The 21,976-nt window shown below is 45.0% G+C and overlaps 2 protein-coding genes across 11 annotated transcripts in view; one reads left to right on the top strand and one right to left on the bottom strand.

Moving 5' to 3' along the window:
• LOC147159276 (N-acetylglucosamine-1-phosphotransferase subunits alpha/beta-like) overlaps positions 1–21,976 on the top strand; it is a 43,099-nt gene that overhangs the window by 20,718 nt on the left and 405 nt on the right. Inside the window, exons 22-23 of the transcript XR_015090457.1 lie at positions 2,102–2,266; positions 2,376–2,411. The gene's annotated coding sequence lies outside the window, so the exon portion shown is untranslated. The remainder of the gene's footprint in view (positions 1–2,101; positions 2,267–2,375; positions 2,412–21,976) is intronic.
• On the bottom strand, positions 459–20,479 carry mybpc1 (myosin binding protein C1). Of its 10 annotated transcripts, XM_086058588.1 has the most exons (33): positions 20,235–20,479; positions 17,667–17,693; positions 16,396–16,467; positions 14,538–14,588; positions 13,993–14,034; positions 13,541–13,582; positions 13,015–13,125; positions 12,663–12,811; positions 12,464–12,581; positions 12,324–12,372; positions 11,811–11,867; positions 10,204–10,367; positions 10,005–10,137; positions 9,357–9,371; positions 9,054–9,178; positions 8,860–8,965; positions 8,605–8,771; positions 8,352–8,517; positions 8,155–8,261; positions 7,937–8,073; positions 7,692–7,851; positions 7,501–7,605; positions 7,245–7,433; positions 6,602–6,736; positions 6,340–6,507; positions 6,179–6,267; positions 5,906–6,101; positions 5,703–5,842; positions 5,463–5,622; positions 5,067–5,203; positions 4,809–4,995; positions 2,992–3,030; positions 459–1,131 (listed from the first exon to the last, which is right to left on the bottom strand). In XM_086058588.1, the coding sequence occupies exons 1-32, from the start codon at positions 20,254–20,256 to the stop codon at positions 3,011–3,013; spliced, it is 3,546 nt and encodes a 1,181-aa protein (XP_085914714.1). In that variant the 5' UTR covers positions 20,257–20,479; the 3' UTR covers positions 459–1,131; positions 2,992–3,010. The 10 variants fall into 10 exon arrangements, with proteins under 10 accessions (XP_085914714.1, XP_085914706.1, XP_085914707.1 ...); XM_086058580.1 differs by lacking the exon at positions 2,992–3,030; XM_086058581.1 differs by lacking the exon at positions 2,992–3,030 and having other exon boundaries at positions 12,324–12,369.

The raw sequence follows: 21,976 nt of genomic DNA, 5'->3' as shown, positions 1-21,976 counted from the left end.
CCTCTAACACACATGATACAAAACAGCACATTTGAGGCACACCGAGGACCGGAGTTTGAGATTTATAGACATTCGCCAGGGATCTGTACCTTTTAAAAGGGGTGGGATTGTGATGTTTCTTGGTTAAGGGGGTGAGAGATAAGAAATGGTTGAAGGGCAGTAGCTTGTCGCTTGCTATGTAACTGAGTTTTGTGTGGAGCGTAAGGAAAAAAAAAGACTTGCCTTCATCTCCTCGTCTCGTCATTTACCGTATCTCCACAATACAATATAATAGTGTTTATGAATAATATCTGGTGTAAAAAGAGAATGACTTTTTTTAGTGTATTGTATTTTTGGTATACAGCCTACGTTTATATGAGAATCAAATTTAAATAGAGTAATAGACACGTTCATTAAAAAAAAAATAATAATAATAATGTAAATAGTGGAATAGCTCTTTAGATATCCAGGAACAGTGCCATAGTTAAAATTGCCATTTATTGTAATCCATAGGCCATAATTACAAAGGCATGCACATTTTGACCGAGCTTCAGTTCTTGCCCAAGTCACCAATATGAATCCAAAAAAAATGACAAGATTTCATGCAGAATAAACCACATTTTTGTATCCACTTTCCCCTCTCCTTAAGATGATGAGTCATCAACACATTCATTTATCCAGCAGTTTTCTTCAGGGACGCCATACAAAGACAAAACAAACATTTGTTTATACATGACCCCCCTTACCGAGTACCTCCACCCCAGCAAAAAAAAAAAGAACATGAAGTGTGTTGTTATTAATTCCGTTTTCACACTTAAGCTAAACAAAAAGAACTGCTGACATGCATCTGAGCTGACTTGAGACGTACAAATAAAAAACAGAGGGTGACACAGCATGCCACACAAAGACCAGTGCGTCCTCCCCCCTCCCCGTTCACCCTTCCATCCCCGCATCTGCCTCCATTCTGCCGGCCTCCCGTGGTGGTTGGGTGTCGGTGGGAGAAGGGGGGCGTCACTCGTGGCAGCACAATTTGCAACAAAAGCTCAACAAGTCTCTACTTGTCTTGTTCGACAACCTTCGTCTCCATCATGTACTTGTCAATCAGGTGGAGGGGCACGCCGCGTTGCATGAGTTCGTAGAAGGTGAACCCTCCTAGGGTGGGCGTGGGGAACAAGAGGGGGACACTCGTCATCAGGTCGGGACGGACAGCCGGAAAGGGGTTTTAGCAGAAAGCTGTACATGTAGTTTGTCCCGTTTCAGTTCTTCTTTGTGTTTGTGGATCGTGAGCCCCAAAAGTTTGTCCCAAAAACTCAAAACCAGCGGACACATGAAAAGCTTATAAAGTGCCACTAAGTCATGGCTTCACAGTAAGCCGCAATGAGGATAAAGAATATAGGACTGTCATTTGATATGATCTGTCTACATTTGTTACTCCACCTTAAAGCTTTACGACGAGGGGTGTGCCAAAAAATAGATTCTCATAAGAATCGCGATTCTCATTTTGTATGATTCAGAATCGATTTTAAATGTCCCAAAATCGATTTTATTTAAATTATTTTATACTGTCTTGCCTTTGTGTGTGCCTTTATTTGGAGCGCTGTTCATGTTGTACCCGATTTGGCCACTGAGGGGCAGTGTGGTTCCACGCGGTCTGACACACGGTTAAGTTGTAGCCACATTAGAGAGTAGAAGGAAAAAGTCACAATCAAGTTATTCCAATAAAAGTTGTTGTTTTTTGCAGTGTGGAGCCGTTCTTTAGAGTGATAAAAGTGCCGCGAGTAGCGCGCTAATTAGCATTAGCGAGTCAGACTGGAGTAGATCATTACGATTCCTTGCACATCTATAGATTGAAGCAAAAATCATTGTCATTCAAATCATTTCGAATCAAAAATCATTCCTAATCGAAAATCGATTCTGAATCGAATCGCAGACCCAAAAATCGTAATCTGATAGAATTGTGAGACATTCAAAGATTCCCACCCCTCGTTACGACAATTTTGCTGCTCGTTTCATTAGCTCGACTATGCTGTTTTCCCCATTATGTGGTAGCATTAAGCTAGCAGTGGCTATTTGGTTGCTATGAAAACATGTAATTCTCTTTGTCTTATGCTTCGTTTGACAGAAAACTTCAACTTGGGGTGGCAATAAACAGCTTGAAGATTCATTTAGAAAGAATTGTTTTTGTGCCAAACTGCTGTTTGTTGTGGAGTGGAGTTAAAGTCACGATATGGCACCCTTATCGACGAAGGCTTGTATCTTAAAAAAACAAGCGAATTTGGGTCAAAGGGTGAGTATTTAACTTTATTCTACTAATTGTTTAAAGTAGGGTTTTAACTTATTCTTATCTTTTTACTACCAACAGCATTTAACAACTTGTTTTCTTTACACTTCTGCAGCATGCAGCACATCTTCAGTGCAAGATTCCATCAAAAGTAAGCTTTTAAAGTATTACTTAATTTTTTTTGTTAGTTTAAATGGGTTGTTTTAGACCAGTTTAAACAATTCCAAACAAAGTAGAACTGAACTGGGACACAAGCTGAGGCTTCGCACATACAGCCGCACTGCCAAAAACAAAATCATCCAGCACAGAAAAGACCCCGAAAAATTATGCACCAAAAGGTAACTTTTTTTTTTTTTTTTTGGGTGCTGTAAAAATTCCATTGACGGCAGCCAATGAGAAAATAAAAAAGATACGTCATCGGTTGTTTCCGTACAGTTTAGCAAGCCATTTACTCACCTCGTGTCGTCTGCACACAACACTCAAGAGTCACAATATGGCAGTGAGAAATGCAAAATAGATGTAAAGGAGTCCAGCTATGAGGCATCATGCAAATCCCGTTACGTTAAAATGGCCGACGTTCTTTCCAAGAGGGGGGGGGAGGGGGTACTTCCTGCAAGGGGAATAGCGGCCACAGTCCCCACCAGCAACTCAAAAGTTAGGAAAGCAGGCTGACGGCGGGATGCATAATGAATGACATAAGCTTCATATGCCAGATCCATATGAAAGCTTACCTTATGTGAGAAAAAACATTCATAATTCTTGAGTTTGGACTGGGGGAGAGAGAAGAAAATATGGGTTAACAGAAATGTTTACATGGGGTTATATGTGTGCACCAGGGGGTGTACCGCTGAGTGATTACTGAACTCTTTTTATATGAGGAGTTAACGAGTGAAAGTGACCCCATCTGTGATCAAAACGCTGTCAAGTCAAAAGAAGTGAAGATGAAAATTGACATGAAATGACATTTAATCGTGTACACTACCTGCTGGTGTCGTTAGCGCACCCTTGCCATAAGAACATGAGCTTCTTTAAAATGGTAATGTAGGCAAAACATGTTAAAAGAAAAAAAAAAAGAAGACTTTTTGCTCTTGGAACAGTACATCAATGAAGTTAGCGTGAGGTGAACCATCTATATTTTAAAGTTTCATTTGCAAAGAAGCAGTTGTTGTTACCAACCAATGAGCACATGTATCTCTTAATTTTGTTTTTGTTTTGAATCCATATTGGATCAAAAGAAAAAACACAATGTGGAGATATATGCTTTTCATTGGGTACGTTGGTTGCTTGATTGTCTTGACGAGTGAAGGCTCATTCGTGCTCGTTGTACGATCAAAAATATACGGTCACCCTTTTAGTTTCGAGACACCATTGCATCGGTTGAGCCAGGGGGCGCTGCTCAGGTGGGGGACATATAAATAATGTCCTCGTTAAGTTAAAGGTCAAATGAAAGACTGCAGATGACACTTCAAGGGCAGTCCATGTTGATTTTTGATTTTTTTTGATTGGCAGCCACCATTTTTGAAAAGTATTCACTTCCATTTTCAACACTGCCCCCACACAGTTACCGGTGGTACTGCAACGTCTAGTCCGTACGTGCTCTATATGTATATCTAATTTAGAGCAGAAGTGAGCCTTTGAATAATTTAGTCCATGAGAGGGCTTTAAAGATAACTGGATGGAATGTTCTTGATGAACATATGGGAAATGTGTGGCAATTAACACTTTAACTCTTTTACTGCCACACGTTATCCCAAAAAAAAAAAAAACAGACAGTGCCAGCCGATTTCGAGCATTTACATAAACATGGTGGGTGCCAGATGAAAGATCGCGTTCCATTCATTCATGAGAAAAAAATATGTTTCTACCTTATTCCGTTCTTTAGTAATCAACATTTGAAAATAGGTCATTTGAGTGACATTGAGCGAAAATTGAAAAGATAAGGAGAAAACTTTTCTGTGCAACATTTTAATTAATTTAATATGACAAAGGTGATCATTCATCCTTGAAAACGTTCTATTTCATCAGATTTGTCATGTTTCACTGTCATTTCATACTACCGGGAGCCCATTGAAAAGAGATACAATGCTGCCCTCTGCTGGCCATAGTTAGTGGCTGTTGGGGGATTTTACAACCCCAATGAAAGGCAGCGCTGCAGACGTTGCACTGCCCTTTGAGAAAAAAAATCCCGTAGTAAACGTCAATTAACGTTTTTGGGGGCATTCATTTGGATTTTAGTAAACGTCATTAAACGTTTTTGGCTGTAAATGAGTTAAAATGGTTATTTAACCCATGAACAGGTTCTGTGACAAAAAAACAACAGATACTTACATGTCCTTACACGCCAGACCTTAGGATTTTCCCCAACACACGTTTGAAACACTGGTGCCATCTTTAAATTGGCCTCCCACAGCTCTTTTCCACTCATTGGGTACTTTTATAAATTATTATTTAAATTCAAATTTAAAGAGAGCAATTCAAACTTTGGGAAAACCAAATATACAAAGTGGTGCCAGGCAACCACGGCAGTCTGCTCTGTGTCCACACGTACCTTTGACCTCCAGCTTACACTCCACCTGGGCTTCCCCCAAGTCGTTGCTGGCCCTGCAGGTGTACATGCCGCCGTCGTAAGGGCTGGGTTTCCGAATCTCCAACGTGCACACGCCCTGGTTGCTGAACTTGCGGTAGCGGGGGTCATCGCCAATGATGATCTTGTTCTTCATCCAGATCACTTTGGGCTGCGGCAGACACACGGGGTTAGGGTTGCTGGAGTCATTCTTCGTTGAGTTCCCACTTGCCCCATTCCTACCTTGGGGTGGGCACGCACGCTGCAGTTGAGAGTGGTGTTGTAGCCAGCAATGCCAAATGTGTTGATGAGTGGCTGCGTGAACTTGGGGGCCTCGTTGAAGTCGTGGTCGTTGAACTCAAAGATTTTCGTCTTCATGTCTGCGGGTGGAAGGGTAAAGGAATGTGAGGTTGTGCGTGATACTGAGTGGTATCAGGTGTGCAATTGTATGGGATGAGGGGAGGACTAGGTTTCTTCTTTTAGCGTTGGCTATTGGTGTAAAATCACCATGTGAGATGACGGCCACCTGTGTACAAATTGTTTCTACAAAAATCATTTGTTCTCTCAAGGTGTTCTGACTAACCTAAAAAAAAAACTCTCCACAAACCGTTATTTATCAGAGGAAAGTGTAACTCGTACCATCTTTGAGGATGAGGGCGCTTTTCTTGGTTTGGGTGGCCGACTCGCTAAGTCCACACATGTTTTCAGAAAAGACCCTGAAGTAGTACTCGTTACCGACCACTAGTTCGATGATGGCGATGGAGTTGCGATGGTAGTGCTCAAGGCACGTGTACCATTCCTACGTTCAGCACATTAAAATGTGTCAATGTGACAAACAAGCAATTCGACTTTGCATATTTCCCCAAATTCATCGTTTACCATTGTCTTCTTGTCTGCCTTTTGAATGGTGTAGCCAGTAATTGCAGCGTTGCCGTTATCGTTGGGGACGGTCCAGGACAAAGATACATTTTCTCCCCAGACATCTTCGATTGTCACAATCTGGGGAGGCCCAGGCAGGTCTAACAGTATAGAAATGGAAACATGAGCCAAGGGTTGAGCCATGAAAATTTTCATTCCCTTACCTATGATCTGTATGTCCATCTCAGCTGAGTCCACGTGGCCTTCTACCTCCACCTTCATTTGATACTTTCCAGAGTGACTGCGTTCGGCTTTACGGATAAAAATGATGCTGTCACAATCGGTGTTTCGGATGTTCACATGGGCAGGATCTATGGGTTGACCGTCTTTCAGCCAAGTGACTTTCGGTCTCGGTTTGCCCTATATGGATATTGTCACAGGTATGTGAGGAGAAACACGATGCTGGAAAAAGGACTGGACTTTTGACAGCGCCTTACCATAAATGGCACTACAAGGTTGACTGTTTCCCCGACTCTTCGAGTGTAAATCTGCTTCAGGTGTCGGGGGACACGGATCTTGGGTGGTTCTTAAGAAGGAGCCATCAATTACCTTTCAGAGGCAACTATCATTTTCCTTTTATTCTGCATTTTCTTCTTACCGATAACCTCCTTTACAAGAATTGCATGTTGAGTGGTCCGTGGGGCGCTGGCTCCGGCAGCATTGACAGCCTTGACTCGAATGAAGACTTTAGTATCAGGTTTCAGGCCTGTGACCGTGTATCTGGTCTTGTCTATCAGTTCAGTGTTGGCTGGTACCCATTCTTCAGCTGTCAGTAAAGAAACATTGCGCCTTTTCAACCTCAAATTTGATGAAGGATAGCCCAGCGAGTCACCGTTTTGTGGGCGAGTGCGCTTTCTTACATCCTTCAAGGCAGTACTCCACTAAATAGCCATCGAGGCCAGCAGCTCCGATGGTTTCTGGGGGACGCCACTTGACGGTCACTGTTGTGTCAGTCACGTCATCCACCACCAGCATGGTGGGCTCACTGGTCACAGCTTGGAGGATGCAAATATTGTTCGTCAGACTTTTGTTTTTGTGACAACGTACACAAAACAAGATCAACACACAAACACATGAGCAAGGCGCCTCGCTGTCTGCCAACCTCTGGTCTCGATCCATTCTTGATTCCGAATCGTTTCACTCCTACTGAACTCTCTCATGGACCTAATCTCCTAAACCTATAATCCGCAGATGGTTTGGCAGTCATCGTAAAGACATTTTTAATATCTTCTAAAGCTCCTGCGTGGCCAATGGAAGTCTTAGTTAAATGCTTTTGGATGGTGGTGAAACGGGAGGCAACAGCTGTGTTTGGGGTTCCAAGGGCACATCACGCACTTATAGTCATCCTGAACTCCCCGTAAAAAAAAGGACAACAGCCGGTTTACACGCATTGCATGCCGTTGACAATATTGTGTTCAAATAAGGCATGCCATAGACGGTGCCAATGGAAAACTGAACCGTTGTCCCGGGGGAGCTTTAAAGGGATCATTTTGTATGACTCACCGAGGGGGGTAAAGGCTTTGGATGGCTCACTGGGCTTGGACACCCCAATGGCATTGATCGCAAATATCCGCACTTCATATGGCACGCCTTCAATCATCTTCTTGGGGTCGTATGTGTTCTCTTTGATCAGGTCAAAGTTAATTCTCATCCATCTTGAGCTCTGCTTCTTTTTTCTCTCAATGTAGTAGCCTGTGGAAGACAAACGTACGTTTTGGTTGCAACAGTACATTTGTGAGGTAGGTATTTTGACATTTACCTAAAATTGGTGAACCCCCATCATATTTGGGGGGCTCCCACGTCATAGTGCACCAATCACCACCGACCACAGGGACCAAAGGAGCTTCTGGAGAATCAGGGATGTCTGAAGAAAGAGAAAGTGGTTTGAGTTTTAGAGATCCTGTCAAGGCATGCGATACTCCTTTTTTGTGTGTGTGTGTCATCTCTTACCTACAACCTTCAATTTGATGCTCGCCGAGGCCTCACCAGCCTCATTTTGAAGAACTAACTTATAGTTGCCCGTGTCCTCGCGTTCCGTGATGTCAATCGTCAGGCTCGTCTGGTCAACATATGTTTCAGCTCGGACACGATTGCCTGACTCGAGAATAACCTGAGACAGAAATTTGGGTGTCCAATGATTTCAGACCTCGTGAAGTACCATCGACCCGGGTTGCAGACAAAAGTTCAATACTGACCCTTTCACCTTTCATCCACACCACCTTGGGAGCAGGTTCTCCACTGATGGGGATCTCCAAGCGCATTTTGTTTCCAGCTATAACTGTCACAGTGTTGTCTACGAAGTTCAAACCCTCCAGGTGCACCTTTGGGGGGTCTGAAGAGAATTGAAATTATGAAATGCTTTAGTATTGTGTGTGTGTGGGATTTCAAGTCAGTGAGACTTTTTGGAACGTACCTATGACATTAACCTTGGCAGATAGACTCTCTGAGTACCCCTCAAGTACAAAAGTGTAATCTCCAGCATCGTGAAGGGTGCTTGTTTCAATTGAAAGTTCGTGAACCCTGCAAAAAATACCATGAAGTTATTCAACATTAAACACTTATGTGCATATATTTTTTTTGGGGGGGGGGGCTCTAACAATGGGGTCATACTTATTTTTGTGTACGATGGTGATGCGGTCATTTTCCTGAATCAACTGTCCATTCCTGTACCATCGGCCTGGGACGTTTCCTGGGGAGATCTCACACTGCAGCTTGAGAGGCTTGCCCAGCTTCACTTTTGTATCCTGCAGGTCTTGATGGATCTTCAATGGTTTCACTATTGACCAGAATTAAGCTCATCTCAAGGCTGAACAAAGCCATTCTGCGGTAACGGCAAGTGAATCAAACATCAGTGTGTACATACAATCAACCTGTACGTGAGCCTCTGATGTGCCACCAGTAGCCATGATGGAGTAAGTGCCAGTATCTTCCAGGGATGCGTCGTCGATCACCAGGTAGTGTTTGAGTCCCTCGCACTTGACTCGATACCTGGATCGAACTCCTGTTGGAATCTCAACGCCATTCTTCATCCTGGAAGAAAAAGAAGCACGCAACTGTGGTTCAGGAAAAGGAAGTTTCTATGTAGTTTTTAAATCATGGTTTTACACGATCTTCTTACCATTTGACCTGGGCGCCTTCCTCGGTCACCTCGCATTCCAGCTCGATCCTCTCGTTCACTGTGGTCGTCACAGCCTCAAGGCCTTTCACCATCTTGACTGGTAATTCTGCGGTCGAGAAATGGCGATTAGCGCTGAAGAGAAAACTTGATGAAGCTTTACAGAGTGTCGAGATTATAAAATGTCCTTGCCGTACCTTTGACGAACAGTTCTGTGGCGCACTTTTCTTCTCCTGCTGCCACAGAATATGCTGCATCGTCGGTCAGAGCACAGTTGTTGATGACCAGGATCCTTTGTGTGCCCTTGTGCTCAAATATGTACCTAAACGTGATCCATTAGTTAGCTTGGCTAACAACTTGCCTGATGAACTCCCCACTCTTTGTAAAATAGGGACGTGTCTAATCAATTTTTCCAGCATGCGTTGTGCACAACAGATTGGACAAGAGCTAACTCTGCAACACTGAACAAATAGGTAGCCGGACAGACAAAGTTGACTTACTTCCTTTGAATTGGACTTAAAGGTGCCAGAGCCAGAACAGCGCCAGAGCACACAGTGTGCAGGAAGTGATTATGGCAGACAGGAAGGAGCATCATGACATGACAGAAATAGACAGACATAGACAAAGAGACATCATGCCTGGGGGTGGTAGTCAACCAGGAGAACGACAGGAAGTCCTGGCGATGAAACCAGAACACAGCAATAGCCTCCCAAATGGCTTTAGCTTGGCATGGCTTTGACTTTGACTTCAAATTAGGCTACTTTGGAAGTCTCGCATCATATCTATTCTGGGATTAAACTTCACTTCCTTGAAATGCATTCCATTCGAAACTCTAAACACACTTTTCAAAACCTCCATCTCTACCCTCTTGCAAAAAGCCACACTCAGTTAAAGACCTGTGTGGGAGGTACCACCCTTTCCTTGTATAACGGCATACAAAAAAGCGATTAAACGCCACAGTACATGTGAGATTATCACCCAAATGCCGCTCTGCACAGAGAGCCACATTGAAGTCGAGAAGAAATCAGCGAGACGGCTAATACAGAAGGACACGTTTGCGCAAATGAATGGCATCGTATGGAATGCGCTTCATTTGGGTTTACGGCCGGCAACATTTAGGATGCACGACAGGCGAGATCGGCACATACTTGGGACTGGGACGGATCTCCTGTCCATTTTTGTACCACTTCAGGTCGACCGTGGGGTCAGTCAGGTCAACGACGAGGCGGATTTTGCCTCCTTTATCCACCTGATACGCAGGGTCCAACTTCTTTGCAAAGGCTGCAAAGTGGCACATTTTACGTCAGCGTTGTTCTCGCTGTAATTGCAATTTCCGAATAGCTTTACCTTCACTCTTTTTCTCCACTTTGGGAATCTTCTTCATTCTGCGCAACAGGCCTCTCAAATCTGTGATACCATACATGAAGGCGATCTTCTCGTATTGATCCGGACGGGCTTTCTTCAGGATCTCCCACACGTCCACCTCAGGGGTGTCGTCCTGTTTGTGCTCCCTGGGGGGGGGTTGATATTGTGTGAGGACCAGAGTCATAGGCAGGGTGTTTGTAACGTGTCTTGAGGAATTGTAACTGGAGCGTGAGATTCTGTACAGTACAGTCATCTTTATTTCCTCAGGACATGTCACACAAAAGGAATGGGCTTCAAGCAAAGTCTTCCTGAGTTGACCTTGATCTTAGAAAGTTTATTTTTGGTATGAGTCCAAAAGGTTAAATGACATACGTTGAGGATAACATTTTTGTTCCTTTTTACTTATCATGACAAGTTTTTATGGCTACCAACAAATAACATGGTAGAAACATCTTATTGGTACCCTTGAGTACTTTTGACAATTGGATTTTTTTTTTTTTTAATCGTCAATCTGACCAAATTGAAGTATGTAATATTTCTGTCAATCGGCTCCTACGGCCTTACCAGCCTTGTCTGTGATTTACTTCAGCTCATTCTTGTTGTTCTCTTGTCTGTGGTTTTATTCCCAGGTTCCCTTTTTTTTCCCAAACCTAAAAAGTTATTCTTGCCTGCAACAAACATGAACTGGTTTTCCTCCTATCTGGCCCATTCCTTTATATTCTGCTCATTCCATTGATCCAGTCAGGGAAGCTCGCACGGTGTTAGAATCTTGGAGGTTAGATTTGTGAGATCCTGGTTAGTAAACTCATTGACTTGAGCGGCGTTTGTGTTAGGAAGAACATTCAAACCAATTCCATCTTTCATGGACATTTTTTTTTTCAAATGTCTGAAAGTTAGCTGGATAAAAGCATCGGAAAATGTTAATCCATTTTTTTTTTTACTCCTTCTGTTTATTTTCAGGCAATTATTAAGCGGAAAGCCGAAATAAACATGGCTGTATTTGCCTTATATTTCTCACAAAGAAATAGAATGACAATGTAGCGATAACACTATTTTACCGCATCATTTCTCCGCGGCTCAATATAGCATCTTTAACAATGGGAAAACGCTGCTCCCAAGACCGTTCCCATCATTACCGACTGCACACAGGAGCCGTTCAGAATGTTGCTTTTCAAATGAAGTGTTACCACGCTACTGTACGCCAACACTCTTCGCTCGACCAAATTCGCGGGAGTCCCCATGTCATGCTGGGGGACTCTACGAGATCACAGTACTCACCTGCAGTACGATCTAACGCTTTTTAATACCTATGGGTTTTTTTGCTCTACTAACCTTTGATGTCTGAATATGTATAGGGGAGAAGAAGAGACAAGCCCAAAATAAATGGATCATTTATCTGCTCGTGTCTGTTTAGCTTTAGCTTAAATAGGCATCATTGCGTTTTTATTTTTGAGCAACCGAGAGAAGCGTTCAAAGGGGGTGTGGCATCGTATGAATCAGTTTTCAAAGGAAGCCAAAAGAAAAACATGAAGCCAACACTGGACGAGAAAGGACAACATCCACTCAGCGGTTGCGCGTACGATTCTCACCTATGTTTAAGGAGAGCACTAAAGTCAAGCTCCCCTGCATCTTCTTGGCCTTCGGCGCTGTCGTTAACAGGGAGAGATTAATCAAGACTCAATGAAACAATCACAAGAAAACAATGCTAAAAAGTGCAACACAAAGCTTAACGCTCAATCAAGTGTATTAGCTGCAAGCTAACAATTTGATTGGTTGCTTACACAAGACGCAGTGTTTGGTTTTGAAAACGAGGTTTGCTTTTGTGTAAGTCTTGCGTCCCCGGCTGACATTGCCGCGGTGTGACGGCGCAATGACATGAGGATGCTTTGCATTGCCTTGCATACGCATTGTTTGGGGGGGGGGGGTTTAATATATCAGTTTGCCTTTAATTGTGTAAAGGCGGTTGAGTTGGTGGGTTGATTGTAATGATACAACTGCTATCAATCATATCATGTCATTACTGTATGCATTTACAAAATTCCGCCTTTGTGTTGCATACTGAATACACACTCCACGCTATCGAACGTGTCTCGTTGCATTACCTCCTCTTGAAAGCGGATCGGATATCAAAACTTTGATTTCCCGCAGCTTCTGGAAAGACAGCGATAGGCGTTCACAGTAACGCATTCATCGTTTTAGCGCGCCTCGGCAAGAGCCACCTGCTCTCGGTGCTTCGACCGACCTTTCACTTCCAGGTCAAAGGAACAGCTGTCAAACTTGTCCTTGAGGCTGACCTCGCACCTGTAGTTGCCCGCGTAGTTCTCCTTGGCCTTAATGATGTGCATCTCAAATGTGTAGACCTGGCGGAGGAGAGCGCAATGTAAATAAGCGTCGCAGGACTGCTTGTTTTATCCGATGGGCGCCAGATGCTAAATTCTTACCTTGGTGTTGCGGTCAAAGATCTCTTTGAGCTGCAGGTGCTTCCCGGTCTTGCTGGCCAAGTCCATCCATTTCCCCTTAAACCACTTGATGGTGGGTTTGCGGAGAAGGTCTTTCGCTTCCACTTTGGCGACAAAGGTGATGTCCCCACCTTTCGTCGGGACGGCGAAAAATGACAAACGTTGGACGTTACTGTGCGTGTGCGGACACTTGTTTTTCCAGATAGGCGGTTTACATTCCCAAAACGTAAAAATGCGGTTCCTCCCCCGAGACCCGAGAGGACGTTCCCTTCACCGATCCAATGCGCTCACATGAATCTTGAGTAGCAGCGGTTTGCGTTCGTCACATGCTTACCGACTGTCACCGCGCCGCTCACGGGTTTCTCTGATAGCAGGGTGGACAGCGGCGGGGTCTCGATGGGCTTTTCCAGTTCCTCCGGGGGCTGCGATTCACCCAAAGACCACACTGGTTGACATTGAGGACAAATGCACACAGTTGTCAATTTTAAAAAAGGAGAAAAACAGCTCAATGGCTTTTTGGTCGCCGTTGGTCCGAACCACAGTAAAACCATCCGCCTTTTTGCACTGTTTAGTTCTAACACACAGGACAGACTGACAGACTGACTGACTGACTGACAGACTGACAGGACAACGCACACTTGGACATGTTCTCTCACTTTCACCACCAGCAGCAGCAGCAGTTTAAGCGACATTGAAAGCATGGCGTAGACATGAGGGGAACAAAAAAAAAACTTACTTCATGTGATGTCCGGCAAGGATGACGGCGGATCGCAAATAAATTTGAAACACTATTCTCGATTCCCTTATTGCGTGTAACAATATCAACATTGTCTTAGTGACTGTGTCCACCACTCAATTACCTGAGTCTTTTCTCCCCATGGAGGTAACAGGGACGCTATCATCTAAATAAAGACAAAGAGAGATTTACAGCACATTGGCGGGAATAGTACTGTAAAGTCCGCTGTAGCAAGCACACGCCAACACCAAAAATGCCAGGCGATTAGTTTTTTTTTTTTTTGTGGGGGGGGGGGGGGGGGGAGTACTGACAATGGATCGTATCTGCTGTTTGAAGGGAAATACTCAAAAAGGGGCAAAATTGAAAGTGTAATCTAGAGTTAAAAGGTGGATGTTAATTGGTTAGCAAGGAGACGTCCCCACTTTTCTCTGTTGTTCTACCAAACGTTGTCCAAACACACCAAAAATATGCTAGCCATATTTCCTACGCTCAATTTTTTGGGGGATTTAGTGATTTAGGGGAAGGTGACCGCGTTGGTCAGAAACGCCGTAACGGGACCGAACAGAGGCATCTTACTCGGCAGCTCAATTGAGAGTTTCTTGAGTGAATTGGCTTCTTCTGTGAAAAAAAGCACAGTCATCGCGGAAAAGGATCAGGGTGGGCTCGTAATGCAGAAGGTGGTTTCCACTCACTCTTGACGCCCGCCGTTGAAAATTTGCGGTTCGATGCTCCGCGTAGACGCGTTTACATTTATTCGTGTTCACGCTGCATTTTAATTGGAAGAACGTGTAAATAAATTGCATGACCTTTCGATTTAAATGGACTCAATAACAACTAATAAGCGTCCGCAGTATGCTTACATGTGGAATACCAGTTTCGCATCATTGCCTTTATTTGTTGATGCCAGGGCGTCGCACACACTTTTACATCTCAATGTTAAAAAAAAAATTAAAAAAAAGACTGTACATCCCAGATGGAAGTCATGCTAACCGTGGACCTTACGTTTATCAAAGTAACATCCTAACCCTGACTTTTTGGGAACTGTATTGCGGCTCATCTTTTCGTCGCGGTGAGATCACAACCATCCTCTTAAATAAACGGGCAGGGTTTTGGGTACCAACCTGCAGGGGGGGTTGATGGGGGCGGACTAGTGGCCGCGACGCCGTCGTCATCTGCAATACAAGTGTTCGTTGACAAAAGAGACCCACCGAGCAACACGACGCAAATCCTTCAATGGCAAGCAAAAGACGGGTGACGCTGAGAATGGACAAAAAGCCCCAAAATGCCCAAAATGCGTGATTGCCGTGAGATCACGAGTGGATCGTTTATTGCGCTCATTCCTGCAAGCGTCTCAAGCGACAACCTGGTGGTGTGCGTTCAAATCAGCAAGTGCCAAACGCGTGCAACAATAGCGACCCCCCCAAAAAAAAAAAAAGCTTCTCTGTACCTCAAGAGTTGTATTTAAATTGTGCATCTCAATAAATTATAATTCTAGACTAGAGCTGCAAGGAGCTATATAAAGGGGGCTCGCAATCCGGGTCACATTCGGTGTACTTGCACAATTTGATACTGACACATAGGACAAAAACCCTGTCAAATATAAATATCTTTGCCAGGCCTTACGTGTGTGTGTGCAAAGTTTCATGAGTTTTCATCTCGATTTAGACAATCAAAAAGAGCATCATTTTTTTGGGGTAAACAGCGCATTGCCATGGCAACAGTATTCGACGAAAATAAAAAGCTTTAAGAAACTTTTCATCTTCAACATCTTTCGATTAAACAGTACGCAAAATTTAGAGTTTGGAGTTTGTTAAAATATGACCTCAAAACGTGAAAGCAAAGTAAATCAAAAGGGCGGAATTCCTGTTAGGTTTTTGTATATGGCTATGAAATACTTTTTTTTTGGGATGTCGTGGCCTGTTATATGCATGCCTTCCATTTTCCGTTGCTCTTGATGAAACGTAAAATCGGGAATGCTTGGCCAGGAAGGAATTTGGAAATGCCAACTTTTGATGTCATATAGTATGTCGAAAACAGTAGATCGGTAGTTTTCATTCATGGTTAGGGGCTCAAAAATGTGATTCTTAGTGAAGAAGAATTCCTATATAAGATGCTCAGGGCCGAAAAAAGTTCAGTTAGTTTAGCAGTTGAATTCAAAAAGTGAAACTTATATCATACAGACTAACAAACCACATAGGAAAGTACTCCAATTTCAGTCCCAACCAATTTTTATTTTAAACATCGCTGATTACGTAACATTCAAATTTATTTTTGGTAAATTCGATTTTTTTTGTTGTTGTTGTCAACTAACTGTAAGCTATAAATCTGGACTTTGTGCAATGAATCTATATAATTATGAGTTTCACGTGTTCAACTGAACTCCTGATATAAATTAAGATCTCCATGATATTTAAATTTATTGAGATGCACCTGTAATTGCTTAACAGACACCTGGAAAAAAAAACGTAATGTCACACAACTTTTGTCCAACCATTCTCCGATTCCTGTTCCTGGGAAAAACTCGGTGACTCACCTTTTTATATAAATTGGATCCATATTTTTGTCAGGATTATTTCCCGTTTTTAGTCCCATCTTTCGTCTTGAGATTATAAACCCGTATATGTTCTCATTTCACTCCTACCTACAACACCTACCTTTTTAAACTCCTACCTTAAAACTCCTTACCACCCTGGTGCGCCCAGAGCATACCTTGTAATATCTCAAAATCATCTTCACTGTGAAAAGCGTCAAGCCACAGGACAAGTGCAAAGGAGGGGGGGGGGGGAGCGCAGGACGATAAGAACCACAAAACACCACAATCATCGTACCTCCTCCACAGAGAAGCTGCAGGCCTCGCAAAAGTGAATACGTGTGATGGCACACCCCAAACCAACATGTGATGTGAGTGGGGGGGGGGGGGGATAGAGTGGTAGAATTGAGGATGGGGGAGGAGGGGGGGGGGTTGTCAAGGTTACCCACCTGGGGGTGGAGAGACCTCCAGGGAAATCACAGGGAGGAGCGGGGCACCGTTACTGTCTGGTGCAACACTTTCTGAACATAATGTGACAAATAAAGCGGCGGATGGATTTGGATGAGCACAAAGCTTTTCAAAGCACGTGTTTCGCGCCTCTTGCACTCTCGCGGTACACCAAATATAGACGACGACACACAAAGATGCGCACATTCACAAAGCATTCTCACAAGACAAAACACCAACAATGTCATTTCCGTCGTACGAATGTACACGTGTTGATTTGCATCGATGATGGTCAAACGTAGTTAACTTGCTACCCTCGCTTGCAAAAAAACGTTAGCGCTGCTAATCACGAGGTCGTCTTTGGGTCGCCCGTTCGAGCCACTGCTGTAGTTATTCTGCAAAAAGTCCCAGGGGGGGGGTATTTTTAGTGAGGCTTTCGGAGAATTCCTCCCAGCTTGAGCCTCAAGATGCTGCGGGGGCTCCAAGGTCAAATCCCAGCGGGCGGCAAAAAAAGCCAGCCGCTTGCCCGCCCGCCGCCGCCCGCCGCCGCCGCCAATCCACTTGTCGTCAGCTGAAACAACAGCGAGGGATCAGCTGGGCGGCCGAGAGGAATGTCAGAGATGCTGACTGATCAACCTCTCTTCAGGTTTGTGAGCTCCTCTTTGGGGAGGTGCTGTCTGGTCGTCTCTTGGAAAGTCAGAACCGGCTGGAGTCCATAATCTCTCGACGCTGAGGCTAACGCGTTAGCACAATTGCATCACTCAGCGTTTGTATCGTAATATTGCTTTTTAAAGAGTGTGTGTCTGAGATCTTAGGGTCAGCAGTGGCCAAAAGGGTCAAGATGTGGTTGTTGGTTCAAAACCTTGTTCCGTCAAGCTCGGCGGCACAATGGAGCATGTGGTTAGCACAGGTTTGTAGGTTCCAGTCTTAGCTTAAGACATTTCTGTCTTTTACTTCTTCCTTATGCGCTAGCTTGAGATTTCTCCAGATATTCCAAAGACTTTGCTCGTGTAGTTTGTCTACATGTGCCCTGCGATCAACCCGGTGACCAAATCAGGATTCACCCTCGCCTATTAGCCCAAAATCAGCTTTGGCATGATCCATCTCACCCCGTGCGTGACCTTGGGCAGATGGGAGGCGTCGTTCTTTGTCCCTCAAAGATGCTATCGACGTCAATGCTCTGAAGCATTTATGCAACCACAGACAAATAAATCCGAGTCCGTCTGACCTAAAGTGTGAAGTGATAAGCGGGGACCCGCCATTGGCTACTCACCTTTCGGCTGCTCACTTGCCGTCTCATCTAAAAAGGGGAGAAGAGAAAGGAGATATCTCTTATTACAAAACAGTTCGTAAGCATTTGATGCACAACACGCGAACCTATTTTGTTAACTTGACTCCCTACGGTCTTAACTGATTAGGATGGACGGCCCTGTGGCACGCCACTTGTTCACCCTCTGCCTCGTACCACCACAGTAATGAAAGCTGCCACACAAAAGGTATCAGGATGCAAAATCTAAAACCCCGAGCCTTTCAGCTCTGCATTATTATTGGTGCGCAAAACCATGTCCAATACATACTGAGAATTGTACATTTGGACTTTTTTTTTTTTAGGTCAGATTGTGATTAGGTCCCCTAACCTTTTGTTTAGGTGTTTACTGTCTTACGTAAAGACACATCATAAATGGCCAAATCTATGGAAGGCGACATGTTTTTTTTAGTTTTGGGGGGGGGGGGGGAGCTCAGCGCTCCCGTCAAGGTTAAGTGGAGAAGATAAACACCAGCAAAGTGATAACAAACATGAGACGGGTGAACATGACCTTTGCCTGGCATGGATTCAGGACGACTTGGACCAAAAATCTCTCTTGAAAGCACAAGATATCGGATACTTGGAGACGGGAATGCTGACCAGGGAATGATCACAAAATTCAGGGACATCCGAAGCTGAGATGGCAACGGGGAGAAAGTGGCTTTCAAAAGAGAGACAATACATTGTCAGCAAATGTGCTGAAGCCAAAAAACCCAAAATTAGCCGCAACGCTTGCTTCCAAGCGTTGCGTCGCTGGCCACCGCTGCGCAATCCTGCAGGATCACATCATGCGGCCCCCCGAACCGGGTCTCACCAGTTCAGCTGACAAGGTTGCAGGCATTTTCAGCTGTCGCCTGCACTGCTGCAAAACGGGCTCACCGAGGCTCCGACCGTTGCCACTGTCGCTTCGCCCAACATAAATCTTGAGCGCGTGAGTAAAACCTCTGTCCAAGCCCGCCATTCGCTCCTACTTGACCCAACTTTAGCGGATTTGGATCAAGTCCCATTTTTTTTTTTTTCAATGACAGTCAGCTGACAATCTTCATTTATGATGGGCTGTTGTGTAACCATGAGACCGAGAGGAGGAGGAGAGTCTTGAAACTCTCGTCCAACAAAAAGTACAGTAACCGAGCATTGAAGACGCCCGCGGGCGTCTCCTCGAGTGAAACCCAAGACAAAGCGGCACGAGGGCGAGGACAGTAGTGGGGAAGGCGTCTGGGCGTAGGGTCAAAAAAAGGGGGTGGCTGCCCTTTTGAGTGATGTATAAAGTAGCTGTGTGGGGTTGTCAGATCTGGTTCCGGGCCAATGGGGGGGGGGGGGGCGGCTTGGATGTCAGTGGAGGGAGATGGCAGGGAACAAGGGATGGGGATTAAAAGTGAGCTCATTCCAAACTATTCCAGGGACAAGAATCTTGGCCCCCGGGGGGATCCTCTGGCGACCCATCATCTCCTGTTCGGCATTCAAAGTAGGGGAGGGGGGCGAGGGGGGGGCGTCTAAAACAACAGCTGGTCCGATCCATTTGAAGAACAATACTTTTCTGCACACATTTACAGTATCTCCTGTGGGGATGTGCGGCTATTTATGGGTACTGTTTGTCTCCGAGGGGGGGGGGGGGGGGGATCGATGGATGCGCACGCAGGAAATGCATCCTTGTACCAAATTCTCAATTAAGATCAATCCTGTAAGCGTCACATACCAAAGTTTTGTTTGAGTTAAAATGTGAAAATGAGGCTGGTGACAAGGAGGAAGCAAAAAAAACGTACCGTTTCTGTGAAACAATTTGCTTCCTTGATAAAACCGTAAAGCCTTAAATGGGACTTCACTTTTGCGATCCCTTTTTTTTTAGTCGTACTTAAAAGACCGCTTGTCACTCAACAAGAATCTGCTGTGATATTCGGTTGCTCCGTCAGCTCATCGCATCCCTCATACTTTGGCACCATCATTTGGAAGCAAAACATACCAATATATCATTTGGATGGAAGCAACATATGGATGATCCTCAAAAAAGGATGGCAGGTTTATTTTAAAAACAAACAAACATATCAACTATCAGTGAGTCGGACACAAGATTCTCCCCAAAAAGTTTCAAATGCATTTTTTTTCATGGGCACGTCGCGGCTAATGGAGAAGGCAGAAGTAATACCATCGCATGACGACGGACAGGCGCGGAATAAAACAGGAATGTTGATGGACATGATATTGCAGATGACAGATGTCATGGTTCCAAAGTGGGGGGGGGGGCGGGACGATGGGATGGTTTTAGATAAGGTGTCTAGTTTAATATGGACTTTGTCATTAATCATCTGGCGAGACAACTGGAACAACTTGGATCGTTGGTCCCAAAGTCCAGCCACCGATTCTGCAGAACTGGCCCCAAAACCTCAGAAGCAATGTTTAATTTGGAATTTGGATGCTGCTGCTTTGGCATTCTACGCATGCATGCATCGATCATACAACATTCAAATAAAAAAAAATAATAATAATTAAAACAGTTAGCCCAGTATTACTCAATAGTCAATCCATCCGCACCCTTACCTTTCTTCTCAGGCTCTGGCATCTTGAGCCGCGTTCCAATAAGAGTGTCAGGCGGTCAACAAAAAGGCGCAGCAGCTTCCAAGCTGGTGGGACTCAACGGGGGGAGGTCGCCGGGACGAGGCACGGGAAGTCCACCAGCGAGCGAGGGAGGGAGGCGGCAGGTAGAGCGAGAGAACGTCGGTGCACTCTGACGAGAGTGATGGGAGTAGAGTAGAGAGCACAGGGGTACGTTTTGGAGATCTGGGGGGGGGGGGGAGGACAGGAGGAACGGTGACAGATCCAGGAGGGACATGAGGTTCGGGCCTTATATAGATAGATGGCACGCTCCTCCTCTCCTCTCTTGTGGAAAGTCAAACTCCGTCTGGCCCACGGCGAGCATCGCTGCCCTCAACTCATCCTGCTGCCGTGCCATCTTTTTTTAATTGAAGGCAGCAAACATTTTCTCTCGTTTACAGTACCAGTCCAAAGTTCTGACACATTTTTTTTTTTTTTTTAGGGCTTGCCAATGGGGCCAAACCGGTCCAAAACGTTTGACTGACAGTGTGTGGGACTTTTGGTTTTCTTTAATAATTACTGTCAACAAAAAGGACTAAAGCATGACCACGTCTCGTCTTTGTTGTCAGCGTTCAGACCAAAACATTTTAAAAGCACTTTTCTTCACATGCACCCCCAAATGGTCGTATTGTCAGGGATTACTTTCACGGGCGGATTTAGAGATTATTTATAGCCAAAGGATGGCGTATGTGCGACCGGACTGAAAATAAACTACAGTACCCAGGCTGACCCGCCCCTGCAGCACAAGACCACGGTCCTATTTGCGGCAATTGTAATTAATTCCGCTGATTATATGCTTAAATTGTTTATATGGACAAAAGACTGGCTTGGTCGGAGACGGAGAAACCGAATGTGTTGCCAATCCCCCCCCCCCCCCCCCCCCCCCATGCTCACATGTCCAACTCAATTGGAGAAACAGTGGATTTATGATAAAGGGAACATTTGAGATGACGCGCTACAAACCCGACGCCACATGCCAGGTATTTGTTTAATCCGACGGGAATGCTGTCCTCTGACAACAGCGAAGCACGGGGGGGGGGGGGGGGGGGGATGCCTGCGCGCTGGCTCTGTGGCCTATACATAGAAAGCTGCTTGACCTTTGACACGCGTATCTGATTTGAAAAAACAAAACAAAAGAATTACGTCACTCATTGAAGCTTTTCAAACAAGACCCTCAAATGAAATCGTCGACGACAAAGCTTGTCTCACTTAATTAACCCCGGCACCCAAACCTCCGCACGGTCAAACCTCGTCATGGCGCCGAATGTTCGAAAGCCACGATGGCATGTTTTCATAAACAAACGGAAACCGATTCAAAAATATCAAACTTAATATGTAGTTATTGCGTTTACGGCATGTGGCCTTTCTTGGTAACGGACACTCGCCGCCCCCTCGTTGGCCCATTTATAACCGGGGGAGGTGTGGGCTCTCCAGCAGTAAATGCTGGGCTTAGGGGGGGGGGGGGGGGGGGGGTGTCATGTAGGCACCGGGGGGGCTGCAAAGAGCTCAAAACCATTTGGTATTGTCGGCAATGCACTGAGGGTTCACATCACAGGGCTGGTTTAGCTATGAGGTCACAAGCACGCTGAAGGAGGCCGGGGTGGGGCGGGGGGGGGGTGTCGGTGCGGGGTTCTGGTTCGTTGGGATCAGATGGACTCGAGTGACACCTTGTGGTTCAAGCAACAAAA

This window comes from Leptonotus elevatus, chromosome 17 (assembly GCF_054856555.1).
Source record: "Leptonotus elevatus isolate MCC_2025b chromosome 17, RoL_Lele_1.0, whole genome shotgun sequence".
In the NCBI taxonomy this organism is placed as follows: Eukaryota; Metazoa; Chordata; class Actinopteri; order Syngnathiformes; family Syngnathidae; genus Leptonotus; species Leptonotus elevatus.
The sequence above is the reverse complement of the archived record's forward strand: the minus strand, read 5'-3'. Positions and strand labels throughout refer to the sequence as shown.

Bases quoted from the DNA above. Each gene is read 5' to 3' on its own strand.
- mybpc1 (XM_086058580.1), bottom strand. From the start codon at position 20,256: ATGCCAGAGCCTGAGAAGAAAG. The intron at 12,373-12,463 runs GTCGGTCGAAGC...CTGTCTTTCCAG, and splicing joins CTTTGACCTGGAAGTGAAAG to AAGCTGCGGGAAATCAAAGT. The intron at 5,204-5,462 runs GTACGAGTTACA...TTCCACCCGCAG, and splicing joins CGCCCTCATCCTCAAAGATG to ACATGAAGACGAAAATCTTT.